The following is a 14,876-nucleotide window of genomic DNA, read 5'->3' as shown; positions in this document are numbered from 1 at the left end:
TGCCTGGGAGGGAAGACACTATTTAAAACAGGTGTTTTGCTCTTCTGCTATAGGTTTGTTGGGAAAAGAATCAAGACTCGGAAGCTTAAAAACCCCCAGAGTTAGCAGAATCAGAGGGGAAAAATATTTCAAGTTGTCTTCCCATATGTTCCTGCTTGGGTTTTAAAGTCTTTGTACAGTGGTGCCCCGCATAGCGACGATAATCCGTGCAGCCAAAATCATCGCTATACGGATTAGTCGCTATGTGAAATAAAAAAGCCCATAGGAATGCACTAAAACCCGTTTAATGCGTTCCTACGGGCAAAAAAATTACCTTTATGCAAAAATCCTCCATGCGGCCGCCATTTTTGCTGTCCGGTAAGCGAGGAATGGGCGCGAAAACACAGCGGGTGGCCATTTTTTACCCGGCGGCCATTTTGGAACCGCCAATCAGTTGTTGGGAAAACATTATGTGAAAATTGGTAAGCGAAACAGCTTACCGATCATCGCAAAGCGATATTTTCCCATTAGTAACATCGTTATGCAATCGCAAAAACAATCGCAAAAAATCGTCGCTATGCAGATTCGTCGTTAAACGAGGCGCCCGTTAAGCGAGGCACCACTGTACAAGCTTTTTCTCTTTGTTGGGGTATTCCTTGTCTACATGTTTGGTGAGCATGAAAGAAAGCAATTTTGGTAGTTGCTCCCACATTGCAGAAGTCTCTTCTGAAAGAGAAGTTCTCCTGTTAGTTGGAAAGGGCCCTTTTATCCAGGTACGCTCTTAGGAACTGACTGTTAGGGAACAGACTTCTTCCTCCAGTGTGCTTTTAAAATGTGTTAAATTTTGTTGCTTTAGTATAGTGATAAATTTGATATTTGCTTAACATTACAACTTAATTGTGTCTTTAGTTGTATCTTTCATACACATGCACATACACATACTTATGTATATGAGGGTTGGTTGATTACCTGGCACATAGAAGGTGCACTCTGCTCCGGGACCACCCTCATTGTGCACTGATTTCACAGGCAACAGGCATGAAGATGGAACACAAAGTGATTCAGAAGACCCTGTAGCACCCAAACCAGAGAAGGAGATACCTGTCAATGACCATGTCACCGAGCAAGCTAGACTCCAGCGCCAAATCCGCCGGGACCCCCAGGAACTTCTCCATAACCAGCAGGCTTTTGTCATCGAGTTCTTTGATGACGACACTCCTCGGAAGAAGAGGTCACAGTCTTTCACGCACAGTGGACACTCTACTCAGAATGACGTGGATGCAGCCATGAAGACCAGGGTGGATAAACGCAAGGTGACCGTACCTGCTGAGAAACCAGGGAGCTGTCTACCATCACCGCACCTGCCTCCTGTTGGAACTAAAGGGCCAAGCAACTCTTTCAGCACTCCAAGGGCTGGTTCTTTTAAGAGGGAGAAGACAGAGGACCGGATGAGTTCTTCTTCATCATCTACATCAAGGACATCTGTCAAAAACCATGGTAGTGTTGGGAGAAAGTCCAAACTTTCTCAGGATTTTGCTGCTGAGTTAAGGGAAAGCGCGCAAGCTGCAAAAACCAACACGGAGAAGCCGCCATCATTTCCAGCACCGCTCACCCCACGAGTAGTCGGGGAACCATCATCAGTACCTGAAACAATTCCTGTGCCGGCTGTGGATCCGGCATTGATCAAAGCTAGGAAGCATGAGGAGGAGGACAGTTTGAGTGAAACGGGCACATACACCATTGAGACAGAGTCACAAGATAAAGAAGTAGAAGAAGCTCGGAAGATGATTGATCAGGTAAAGTCATAATTTTAAGACACACAGAACTTTCTTGTGTTTTTCTCCCCTGATCGTGGACCTGACTGTAGCATTGATGAAGACTTGAGTGAGCGATATGTAGTTGGACTATGTCTCTCTGCATTTTGCTGACTAGAGCTATCATTGACCAACAGCTGGAAGGCTGTTCTTTGCCCATCCTTGATGGAGAGACAAGAAAGTCCTGATTTCTAAAGCAGGGGTGGACAATGACGCCAGCGCCAAGGGCCCCACTTTTCAGATTTGGCGTCACCCTAACGACAAATGATGACCATGTTCTCGAGAGGATGGGGCCATAGATACTAATTTGAATATACACATTTTAAATCATTTACACTTGTTTTTAATGAAGTGATTGTGTTCTGTCAGGGTCACGGCAATGGGATTTTACTAACTAAAAATACATTTGTGGGGAAAAACTTTTGCTAAATAAAAAAAATCCATTATGCCATTATATCTATATATCTATATCTATATCTATATATCTATATCTAGATATAGATATAGATATAGATAGATATATATAGATATATATAGATATGTATAGATAGATAGATAGATAGATAGATAGATAGATAGATAGATAGATAGATAGATAGATAGATGTAGATATAGATATAGATATAGATATATATAAATTAAAACATTTTGGGCAACCAAATACATAAACAGGTCCTTCACAGCTGATTACTTCTTGGTTGGAGAGAGAGGGTAGCAGTGTTGTTGTTTTGACTCATATACCTCCTTGTAGTGCTAAAGAACTCTCTGTGTGGTTTACAACATAATTATGCAGGCTACACATTCCCCCCCCCCGCCCGCATTGAGCTGGGTACTCAGTTTACTAACCTCGGAAGAATGGAAGGCTGAGTCAGCCTTGAGCTGATTACCTGAGCCTGGAACTCAGCTCATGATCAGAGTCTCAACTGCAGTACTGCTGTTTGACTGCTGAGCCAAATACTTCTTTCAAAATCTTAACATGAGAGTATGAAAGATTGTCTTTGGGATAGCTACTTCTGGCATGCTGTGGGAATGTACTAAAGATCCCCAAAAGATAGTCTGGGCTGAAATTCTGCTGTTCAGCATAGTGAGTTGGTGAATCAGCTGCTCTGTAAGTCCCACTTATCCAAATGGGCCTACTCTAGTGGTGAACTCACTTTAGTGTCGTAAGTCACAACTAGAGAAGGGCCATATGAATCAACTAAACTTTTGGAGAAGTTAACTCACCAAATCCCTGCTGATTCCATGTCTACTCTAGGGTGACTTACTACACCAAACAACAGGATTTTAGCCATGATGAGTCTGTGGATAGGGAATTTATTGTTTTCTTTTTCGCTTCATCGCTGCTATCTTGGTGTTTTTTTTTTTTTAAGGTTTTTGGTGTGTTGGAGTCTCCTGAATTTTCCAGAAATTCTCCAGCCTACAGGCCTGTTATAAAAGGTGAAAAGGATGAACTGGGGTCCCATCATTTGATCAGAGAGAATGGTTCAAGCCCGAAGATGACCATGATGCAGGTCATCGCTTCCAAAGTGGCCAGTGGGCATCATTCAGACATGCAGGTACACATGAAGGATAGCTTTCTTTTTCAAAGCGTGAATGAGACTTTGGCAATAACAATCAGTGGTTACTATAAAGTGTTTTCGGGGAAAAAATCACTTCTCAATAAATAATATTGCATTTCTATATTACTGTAGCTGTCGAATGACACTCTAAAACCTGTTAACACTCCCAAGGTTGGCTGATAACAATAATTTCCAGAGAGTAGGGAGATGGTCTTTGTTGCTCCTCACTTGCCCTTACTATGTAAAAATAAGCGAACATGATAGCGGCTTAATTTTTTTATCTGAGAGAGGAAAGGGTTCAAAGCCTGCCTATATTTCTCTCACTATTTAAACCTTGAAGCTACAGTCCTGTGTTTGGAGTCCTAAAAAGACTAGTGTTATTTGGATACGCTTTCGTGCATTGTGACCCGCTTCTTCAGATGCTTTTCAGCAGATTCCATGAAAGTTTAATCCAAAGAAAATGTGTTATTCTTAAAGGGGGCCTCTGCTGATTTTGCTGCTGCAGACTACAGCAATGGTAGGCGAGATCAGGGAGTTTGGGGTTCAAATTTATGTCCCTTTGTGTTCTGCACAAAGCATGGGAATTGTTCATAGCTCTCTCTCTCTCTCTCTTTGGTGGGAAGAAGTATTTGAGGAAATGCCTGGATGGTGTCTTCTAGGTTTTTGGGGGATCCTCTCCTTAGGCCCTGCTGTAAAAGACAACGTTTCCAGGACCAAAAACTGAACAGTTTTTATTTTATTTAAATTTCGCCCCTAGAGGTCTCCTGGGAGGTTTGTGCTGTCAAGTTACTACTGACTTAGGGATGACCCTTTTCAAGGTTTTCTAGGTTGAGAGTACTCAGAAGTAGCTTACAATTCCCTTCTTCTGGGGGCGCCCTGAGACTGTGCAGCTTGCCCAAAGCCACACAGGCTGGGATGAACAGTGGAGAATTTAATTCTCAGCCTTTGGCTCCACAGTCAGATACCCAACTTGCTGACCCAGCTCTTGGGAGATTATTGGGGCAGAGGGCCTGTGGGGAGAGGGGAGCTGAATGTTGCATATTTTGCCACCAATTAGACTACAGATTAAGTGTGAAGGCAAGAGGAGAAGGGGACGACAGAGGACGAGATGGCTGGACAGTGTCATCGAAGCAACCAACATGACTTCGACCCAACTCCGGGAGGCAGTGGAAGACAGGAGGGCCTGGCGTGCTCTGGTCCATGGGGTCACGCAGAGTCAGACACGACTTAACGACTAAACAACAACAACAGACTACAGATTGGTGTTGCTACTCCTCTGAAAATCTTATAACCACTCACATAAGAATACTTTGGAACTCAATGCAGCTAAATTCTGAAGAGCCACGTAAAAGATTGCATCACATATAGAATTTGGACTCAATCCAGCCAGTTCAGTGCTCCAAACTGTCAATGGAAGAGATTTCAACTATATTGCATTAGGATAAGCACGCTTAGATTAAAAACAAACCCACAAAACTTCTAGAAGTATTTTCTAACCACAGTGAAATTCCCAGTATTTGGCGAGGTATGAAAACGCCACACATTCATAGGAATGTTTGTGTGCAAAATCACACACACACACACCTGGAATCAGAAGAACAAAAGATGAATTAAAAATTAAATAGAATTCAGATAAATAAAATACCAACACCACCACCGCCATGATGTGCTGTCAAGTCAGTTCTGACTTACGGCAACCCTTTTCAGGGTGTTCCAGGTAGAGAATACTCAGAAGTGGTTTCCCATTCCCTGAGACTGTGCAGCTTGCCCAAGGCCACACAGGCTGGCTCTTCCTCCAGTGAACTCAAGGTGCCATACCTGCCCTTCCTCCCTAATTTATCCTTACAGCAACCCTGTGGGGTAAGTGAGCCTTAAGAGACAGTGGCTGGCCTGTGGCCACCCAGTCCGTTTCATGGCCCAGTGGGGACAAGAACCATGATCTAGTGGAGCCAGGTCTCACAAGGTTAAAGTCCTCACAAGGTGATGACTGGCATCACTCATCACCTCTAGCAGATTTCCTTGATACATTTGAACTTGGCTACAATCTTCCCAGAAGCTGTGTAAGAAATAAACTTCAAAGTCAGACTGGTCCAAGGTCACCCAGTGAGTTTCATGGCCAAGTGGGGATTTGAACCCTGACCGCCTGAGTCCTAGTCCAACTTTTAACTGCTACACTGGTTGACCGCACAGTGTCGTAATTGTGTTCATTTACAGGGGAGTACTGGAAACTGTACTTTGGAAGAGACATGTACAGGATTATGGTGTTAGTCTGCGGTCCTGCACTCACTCGGGAATAACAGCAAAGTTCCATGCATGTCTAGTCAAAAGTAAGCCCCACTGAATTCTAGTAGGCTTACTTGTTCTCAGAGAAGTGTGCATAGCATTGCAACGTAAGCCCCACTGAATTCAATGGGGCTTACTTCACAATAGGCCCTGGTTGGAGAAACTGTGGGCAGTGACAGAGTGTGCTTGATTCCTTTATCACCTGACTTGTGGTGACATAGTAAGATTCTTGATTCCTGCTGCCTATTCCTATGGGATTACCAAATTACAATATTTTGAAATGTTTCGTCTTTTTTCCCCCCTGTAAGAGGGGAATGGTAAATTACTGTTGAGTATTCTCTACATAGAAAACCCTGAAAAGAGTCACCAAGTCTGAACTGACTTGATGGCCCCCTGGTTATTATTAAGCATCCCTGCATATAATTATATTACATATAAAAAAGCCATCTACCATACTGAAAACCAAGTAGAGCTGTCTTCAACATGAAACAGAATAGGTGCCACATAAATATTACCGCAGAAGAATATGAAAGGGAATCCGTTTTCCCGTTTGTCTTAAATATTTTTGAGATTGTTTTAAAGGTAACGGTAAAGGTTCCCCTTGACAATTTTTTGTCCAGTCGTGTTCGACTCTAGGGGGCGGTGCTCATCCCCGTTTCCAAGCCATAGAGCCAGCGTTTTTTGTCCGAAGACAATCTTCCGTGGTCACATGGCCAGTGCGACTTAGACACGGAACGCTGTTACCTTCCCACCAAGGTGGTCCCTATTTATCTACTTGCATTTACATGCTTTCGAACTGCTAAGTTGGCAGGACCTGGGACAAGTGACGGGAGCTCACTCTGTTGCGTGGATTCGATCTTACGACTGCTGATCTTCTGACCCTGCAGCACAGGCTTCTGCGGTTTAGCCGGCAGCGCCACCACGTCCCTACAGAGATGGTTTTAGCTAGTCACAACTATTGCTTATGCAGCTCACTAATACAAATAGTTTTATGCTTTAGTTGTCACACTTACAAGTTGAATCATGCAGTGTTTATATGCTGCCATGTTAGCACAGAGTAATATAGGTTTTTTTCCTCTACAGAGGGGTAGCTGTTTTAATCTGTTGCACTAAAAACAACAAAGAGCCCTACGACACTTTGAAGATGAACAATATATATTTTCCATCACTTTCATGGACTGTAATCCACTTCTTCAGATGCATCAGATCCTTGAAAGATAAGCATACATAGGAGAGGGCAGGATCTGTCCTTGATCATCCCAGAGTGCAGGACATGTAATAATGGGCTTAAATTTTAAAGTGGAAGTCAGATTTCAGCTGAATATCAAGAACAACGTCCTAATTGTTTAGAGCAGTATGACAATGGAACCAATTACTTAAAGAGATGGTGAGCTTTCTGATACTGGAGGCATTCTAGAGAAAATTAGATGACTATCTGCCAAATATACTTTGATTTGGATTCCTGCACTGAGCAAGGGCTTGGATCTGATGGACTTACGGGCCCTTTCCAACTCAATTATTCTGTGGTTCTATGATCCGATGAAGTGGGATGCAGTCCATCATAGTTTATAGTGAAAGATAATTCATCATCTCTCTCTCCACTTTGTTCTGGAAATCTAGGCATGGAAATGATGCTACTAAGAGTGAAATGCCCAAAGGTTTGCACGTTATGATGGGGCAGAGCTTGAAAATACTTTTGGGGACCACGGCAGTCTAATCTTGAGTTTAGACTGCTGTATTTTGCTCTACGTGGGGCTACCTTTGAGATTGATGCAAAAGCTTCATGGTGCAGAATGCGGTGTCCAGACTTCTCACTAGGGTGAGAAAACATCAGCATATCTCCCCCACTCTGGCCACCCTAAATTGGCTGCCCATTCATTTCCGCATTGATTTCAAAGTATTAATGATGACATACAAAGCCCTAAACAGTTTAGGGCCTCAATATCTAGCAGAATGCCTTCTCCCATCTAGATCTTCCTGAATCACCCGTTCTAGCCAGGAAGGTCGGCTGAGGGGTCTAACACTGAGGGAGGCTCAAAGAGAAAGAACAAGGAGAAAGAACAAGAAACTGGGCCTTCTCGGCGGTGGCCCCCTGCCTCTGGAACAGTCTCCCTTCAGAAATTTGTCTGGCTCCCTCGCTGGGTGCTTTTAAGAGCAAATTTAAGACCTGGCTCTTTAGACAGGCCTTCTCTTCAATCATAACCTAATCTATTTCTTGCTGTCTTGAATTATATTAATATTGTTATTTTATTTTATATTGTTATTACTTTATGGATTGTTGTACTTGCCCAGAGTAGACTTTGATCTAGATGGGCGGGGTATAAATTAAATAAATAAATGAATAAAAGAAAGTTCAAGCAATTATGAGCGCTGGCTCTGGTGGCTGGCAGATTCGAGGGCTTGTGGTCCAGGAAAGCCAAGCCATATGATGTAAGGTTGATGAGAACACTGCTCTAACATGGGGTTTTGTCTCCATTCCCTCTGCAGCTACCGCCTGCTTCTCATGGAAGTCAAAAGTGGGTGTCGAGATGGGCAAGCCTTGCCGATACCTATACTGACTCAGGGTCTGCTCCTGGCACTGGCGATGCCCATCAGCAAGCTCCTGTCTCTCAGGCTGGCACAGGTAATCACAGTGTTCAGTGTCCTTCTGACACTGCTAAAATATTTTCCATTTTTTTTTAAAAAAGGCATTGTGCTCCCTTGGTATCAGTTATTCCAGATCAGTTTGTTTATTGCATTTATAGTCTGCCTCTTCTTCCAGTGAGCTAAAGGCAGCATGTGTGGCTTTTTCCCTCCTCAATTTCTCTTCACATAAATCCTGGGAGATAGGTCAGACCAGGAGAGTGTGATAGGTCAGGGCCAGTCAGTGAATTTCAAGGCCAAGTGAGGATTTGAACCCACGTCCTAGTCCAAGACTCTTGATTGCTATATCACACTGCCTTTAAAAAAGTGATGTGTAAATTATTTCCGTAGATGTCCAATATTATCTTTGCACCATTTCTAAATCGCTCCAGATTCAGTGCATGCAAATAGTTTGAATGTTAACATTGGAAATCAAAGGAATCATTCAGGTTATAAAATTTCTACACAGGTATTGATTCTAATCTGGTTAGATTACTTTCTTGTAGAAAAATGTAACACGTAGCACATCTAAGGCTTTAATTAAGTATATCTTACAATGCATTGCAGCAGTCATTCCGTACATGGGCATCGTATTTTACTGAGTTTAATGAATGTTTTATTTAAAATTCTCAGAGAAGGAGACCAGTGCAAGAGTGGGAGAGTCAGAAGCTGCTGTCGCCTTACGGACGAGGCGACTTCTTCCACAGCTCCCTCCAGGTGACAAATCTGAAAGCCCAACACCCACCATCTTAATTTGTCATGAGCCCTATCCTGAGGTCTTGCCAAGGAATGCTGCTCATGACCTCACCGCGGAAACGTGCGGAGACCCTACCGACCGACTGCTTATTCAGGAGGATTTGGATCCTGACAGTCTTAGTGATGCAAGCAGATCTGACGACGGCTTTGGATTGGAGAAAGGCAGGAAAAGCCAAAATGGCACCAAGCGGATGGAGCAGGAGCAGGAAAAGCCTGAAAATACGAAATCCAAAGGCCGACAGCAAGCTGTGCCAAAGCTTTCCTGCCTAAGAGCATCAAGTGATCCATTGTCAACATCTTTTTATATTGGTGATGAGGAAGAAGAGGGGGTTCCTTCAAAGATTCCACCGAATGCCACTCGAACGGAGAGAGATGAGGCGCCTTTTAAATGTGGAAAGCCAGCACCCAGAGGTCTTAGCAATACCTATATTAGCTCAAATGGGAAAATGGTCCTCTCCTTACATCAGGGTCTCCCTCTATCAGAACAGGAACCTGTCAGTTCAAAAGAAGTGTCTTCCTTTGTTCGACAGGAAAGCTTTACCAAAGAGAAATCGAGCAGCAGCGTTCCTCATAACAGGTTACCGCATATCTCAAGTCACCCTCTGTTGAAAGATCTGGATGTTGCACGAGCAAGTCGTATGGACTTCAGTCAGGACACCCACCTTCTCCTTAAAGACACGGAAACTGCTTTGGCAGCTCTGGAAGCCAAAATCCTCTGCCAAACGCAACAGCCCGATGCTCCGGAGACCCCTGTCGGCCCGTTAGAGGACTCCTTATCAGGAGAGTCTGACGTGGACACCTCCAGCACCGTCAGCTTGTTGAGTGGCAAAAACCTTCCCGCCCACCCGCCCAAGCGTAAAGCTGCGACCGCTTTGCAGAAAGAGAAGTCTAATTCTGCCCCATCCGTCCAAGACCACGGAGCTCCGTCGAGCGCACGGGAAAGGCTTTCTGAGAAACGGAAAACTCTCCCCCCTGAGTCTGGGAACAAAAGTGAAAATGTGAAGCGTTTCCAAGTGAAACGCAACATGGGGGCGAGCGGGTCTCTAGAGGGCACCGATGACGAGCGAAGTGGTAGCCTCCCCTGTTCGCCAGCGACAGAAGTCGCTTCCTCTGACCAAGAACAGACCAACCCATCCAGGCCTCTCTCCAGAAAGAAGCCCTTCTCGCAGTCCACCAAAGAAGAACAGAGCAAAGTGACGCCAACGGCGCAAAAGATTCAACAAGTCCTCACGAGGTCCAATAGTTTATCCACCCCAAGGCCCACAAGAGCCTCAAAACTTCGCCGTGCCCGGTTGGGAGACACCTCAGATAATGAGAGTGCTGATACCGAGAAAGCGGCGTCTCATCCTGAGGGAACAGCTGCCCCTTCCAAGCAACCTGTGGAGACCAAGAAACTGTCCAGACTCGACATCCTTGCCATGCCAAGGAAGCGGGCAGGATCTTTCACGGTACCAAGTGACTCCGAAAGCACGCCACCTAGGCCAACGTTCTCTGGGCGTAGTGCGGAGTCCTATTATTCCACCCGAAAGCCACCGGTTTCAGAAGCTAGAACGGCTGCTAGGAAGACAGCGGCAGCAGCTGCTTCAAAACAGCCTTTGATCAGGACACGTTCAAGCAGTGTCAAATACTCTTCTGCTTCCAGTGAGTAACTGTGTGTGTACCTTAATGTAATCTGCTTATAGCTGGCCTTTTTGAAAGATTCCAAGCTGAGTAAGCAAGTAATTTGGAGATGAATCTATAATCTCTTGTAAAAGATTCAGAATCCCCATAAATCGTTCATAATAAGTTCTGGATTTATTGAACCGGAAGAGAATTCTCCTTTTCTACGCTTCACATCTCACAGAGAATATTAGCTGTTACGTAGCTTTTTCATTTATGGCTCTCTCCCTACCATGTCAAAATCCCCATTATATACCGCCTTTCACCTTGCTTAGTCACCAAGTGGATAAATGGTAGGGAAAGAGTGCTAGATGAAAGGGATTGTTAATTTGACCTTCTCCTGTTTTGATTTCCTTCATGAATTTTGAATGAGTGATAGCTTCTCAAAGTGAGCTTGCCTGGTCACCTATGACGAACAAGCATCTTGTTCAGGCAATCAGGCAGGGATTTGTTACACAGGAGAATAGTTAAATTTGCAGACTGCAATGTGCTATAAAAACATGGATCAGGCGTGCAAAAATGTTTGTGAACTAGCAATTTTAAGGACATAATTTGTAAGACTGTTGGGATTTCTCTCCTTAGGAAAAGGTGGGACAACAGGTGAGCTGTATGTGGCTCTCGCGCATATTTCTGTAGCCCCTGGAGGAGATTCCTCTCTCCACCAACCTGGTAGAAATGTTTTTTAAAACAAGGGAATCCCTGAAGCCTATGGGATGCCCAATTCACCTTTGATAGTTCTTCTCTTTTCTTTTTGACCCCAGGAGTGGATTTCTGGTCAGTTCTGGTATTGTTGGGAGGGAGGAGTAGGGGTGCTCTGTGGTAGATCTTGAGGAGCCAATTGGCCCCCATATCGAATGAAGCCTGCCCACTCCTGGCCTACAGTTATGTCGGCTTTTGGGACAAATTTTGTGTATGTGTCTAAGGATAGAACGTGGGCTGATGTGACTCCTCAGAATGACACAAGCAAGCACCAGAAGCCTATAGTCACTCTGTGTTAATCTCCCCACTCTTCTGAAAGGAACACAGAGGAAATTGTGCACAGAAGTATTTGTTGCGCAATGTATATATGAGCAACAGATGTTGATCTAAAAGCAAGGGATGGGGAATTTCTGGGGACGGAAAATCATATTGCCTCCTCTGAAATCATTTCATGCTATTCCTTACTCTGCGACTGCAAAGCTAAATTTGCTAGTCAAGGTATGCCCCAATTTCTCTTTAAAGTCAGATATGCAGGCAGGGCATGCATTCTTTTAAAGCAGTGGTTCCCAGCTTTGAGTCAACCAGATGTTCTTTGGCTGCAACTCTCAGAAGCCCTTGGCCAGCGGCGAAAGCTTCTGGGAGTTGCGATCCAAGAATGTCCAAAGACCCAAGGCTGGGAACCACTGTTTCGAAGAGTTGTAGGTGGGTTTTTTTTGGCCTCATCTCTATCAGCAAATCTTGTAGCAGAGGTGTGAAAAGGACAAGCCAAGGCTGGGCAGTCCATAAGGTGTCCAGGGATATGAGGTCCTGGAGCACCTCATGGACTGCCCAGCCCTGGTCTAGGAGTAGACCTCTTGCTACATTGTAGTCCAGGGAACTAGCTAATCGCTCTACGTCTAGCCTATGCACAAACTGAGTTTGTAGGAAGTGTCTGTGCCCTGATACATTGCCTTGAAGAACAGCTCAGGGGGTGCCATGCTTCTTAATGCTGATCAGCCATGGCTTCATGATGGATGATGGTTAAGATGCAGAAGGCACTGGCTATAAAATATGCAGAAGGCACTGGCTATTCGTGTTGCCATACAAATAATTATAAAATGGGTCAGGGATGCTCATCACAAGCAGTACAGATCTCCGTTGGTGGAATTGTCATAAGGTATGCAATGGGACCCTCGGGTTTTTCATTGGGCGACGTTGCTGAGTTTCATTTGTCATGAGGCACCTCAAACTTAATGCATTCCTTGATTCAAATGAATTGGTTTTGCCTTCCACTGCTTTGCAGCAACAACTAACCGGTTTTGGTGGAGAATTAACATTGGGTATCCTTACTGTACAGTACATGATTAACATTACTAACATCACTTTTTTCCTTTTTAGAGGCAGGCTGTGACCTTGCACTTATTCTATATAGGCAGTGCTTTGTAGAAAGGCAGATGGTGGCTTAGCTCTCAGCCTGGAAGTCACAAGAACGTCTTTGCTCTTGTTACTATATGGATAATAGCAAAAAGAAAGGAAAAGGTTTCACAGATCAGTTTAAACACAACCCTATTGCTGTCAACAGTATCTGATAACACTCCTTGGAATTGCTTTGTTCTAATCAAAACACAACAGCTTTGATGCCAAAGCTGGAAAAGCTTCTTTTTCAGCCTGGGGACAAATGTTCCAGGGGAAGGCAAATAATAGTTTCTGCCTTTAATTAGCTGTAACCACCAGGGAGATCTGCTGTAGGGAACAGTGGCTATTGCTCATTTACTCTGCAGCAAAATGGACCACGTGAGTGCTGGAGGGCAAAACTGGAGATTTCCAGGAAAACAATGATGGTCATCTGTCCATGAATATATTTCAGACCACCACCCAGTGGTGTTGCCTTTCTGACTGACATTCTCTTTTTTCCCCTTCAAATGAGCTTGTTTACACAGTCACTAATCCTGAGGTAATGAACTCCCAGTCCTTTGTTAACTGGTCCAAATGGGCGGGTGAATTCAGTAAGGAAACGGCCCTTGGATAATTAAGACTCTCCGCTTACCACTGTTTTATCTTTAGGTGAATAATAACAGTAATTTAGTTGGGTTGTCAACTGGGTGTCTGGGATGGTGTTTAGTTGTAGCTGTATGTAAGGGTCTTTTCGCATGTCAGAAGTCCCCAGCTGCTATTTCTGACATCAGATAGGGCTAGAAAATCTCTGAATTCTGAAACCCTAGAGAACGATGGCCTTGTTGCTGTAGGCCAGCCTTCTCCAGCCTTGGGGGTTTCTAAATGTTTTGGAGATCTTCACCTCTAGGAACAGAACCAGCATGTCTCTGTATATCAGCGGCTGGGGAATAAAGAAAGAAGGTGCAGCTGTAGTTACCTCCAGAGTATGGGCTTCCCGTTGCCTACTCTTTGGCCGCTGTGAGAACAGAATAGCTTGGGCCCAATCCACCATGGTTCTTCTTTTGTTCATATAGACTAGAAGTCCCACCACTCCTGATCATTGGCCACGCTGGTTGGGGCTGACGGCAATTGGCATCCAAAGTTTCTGAAAGGCTGGTGGTGACAGTACTCTTGTTTTGATGGACCACTGGTTTGATTTGATACACAGTGGCTTGTTGTGGGTTTTCTACAACATAAACGATCAAATCCTGAATTATTATATTATGCTTCCCAGCAAGTGAAAAAGTATGTGGGGAATTAAAATATGCCACTTCAAACTTTTGAAGTCCCATCTTCTAATTTTGCTGGGTTTCTGAACCCCACAATCCATTAGCAGTCATCTCTATGGAAGGCATAGAGTGGCATAAAAATCTACTCAACAACTGTGAACATTACCATGTGTTGCTGTAGGTGTGTAGATATGTGGACCTCTAGAAACAAAAATGATAAACTGAAGCTGTCCTACTTTGGGCGCATCACGAGAAGGCAAGATTCATTGGAAAAGACTTGGAACAGCACAAGGCAGCAGGGAAAGAGGAAGACCAAATATGAGACGGATTCCCTCAGTAAAGGAAGCCATGGCCCAGAGTTTGGTATTAACATAATTCAGAGGTCTTAGGACCAAAGTCACCATAAGTCAGAGGCACTATATGGCACCTAACAATGTTAACGTCAGAGTGGTTTGGGGGAATTAATGCTACCATTAGAAGAAGCGCAAACCTGCCTTGCCAAGAAATGAGGTTTGTTCATACGATGCATAATTCATGTAGGGAACTCCTTATCATGGGATGTGGCACATAGTGATTTTAAAAGTGGATGAGTACATTCAACAACAGGATGATAGCCACAGAATTCCTCCTTCTTCAGATTTAATATGCCACAGAAAACCCGCTGCTAGGGAACAACAGAGACTGGGAGCTGCTGAATTTGTGTTCTCTTTCTGAGTTTCCTAAGGGTCTCTGTGTGGCCAGAGGGGGGAAGTTGTCCATTGTTGGGAAATGATGGAGCTTTATTCTTATTTAAAAGGGTTCTTCTTGACCTCCTCAAAACTGCTCTGGCCCAAAACGGCTTCCTAGCGTTTAGCTCCCTGTTG

General features: G+C 44.2%; 1 protein-coding gene across 4 annotated transcripts in view; it reads left to right on the top strand.

The window, feature by feature from the left end:
• The window catches only part of CEP170B (centrosomal protein 170B), a 101,246-nt gene that overhangs the window by 60,382 nt on the left and 25,988 nt on the right, over positions 1-14,876 (top strand). For all 4 annotated transcript variants that reach the window (XM_072986748.2, XM_072986747.2, XM_072986746.2 and 1 more), the window contains exons 9-12: positions 1,009-1,775; positions 3,164-3,349; positions 8,123-8,258; positions 8,891-10,654. In XM_072986748.2, coding sequence (XP_072842849.2) covers positions 1,009-1,775; positions 3,164-3,349; positions 8,123-8,258; positions 8,891-10,654 — 2,853 coding nt within the window. The remainder of the gene's footprint in view (positions 1-1,008; positions 1,776-3,163; positions 3,350-8,122; positions 8,259-8,890; positions 10,655-14,876) is intronic.

Source organism: Pogona vitticeps, chromosome 1 (assembly GCF_051106095.1).
Source record: "Pogona vitticeps strain Pit_001003342236 chromosome 1, PviZW2.1, whole genome shotgun sequence".
In the NCBI taxonomy this organism is placed as follows: Eukaryota; Metazoa; Chordata; class Lepidosauria; order Squamata; family Agamidae; genus Pogona; species Pogona vitticeps.
This window is presented reverse-complemented; position numbering and strand designations above follow the sequence as displayed.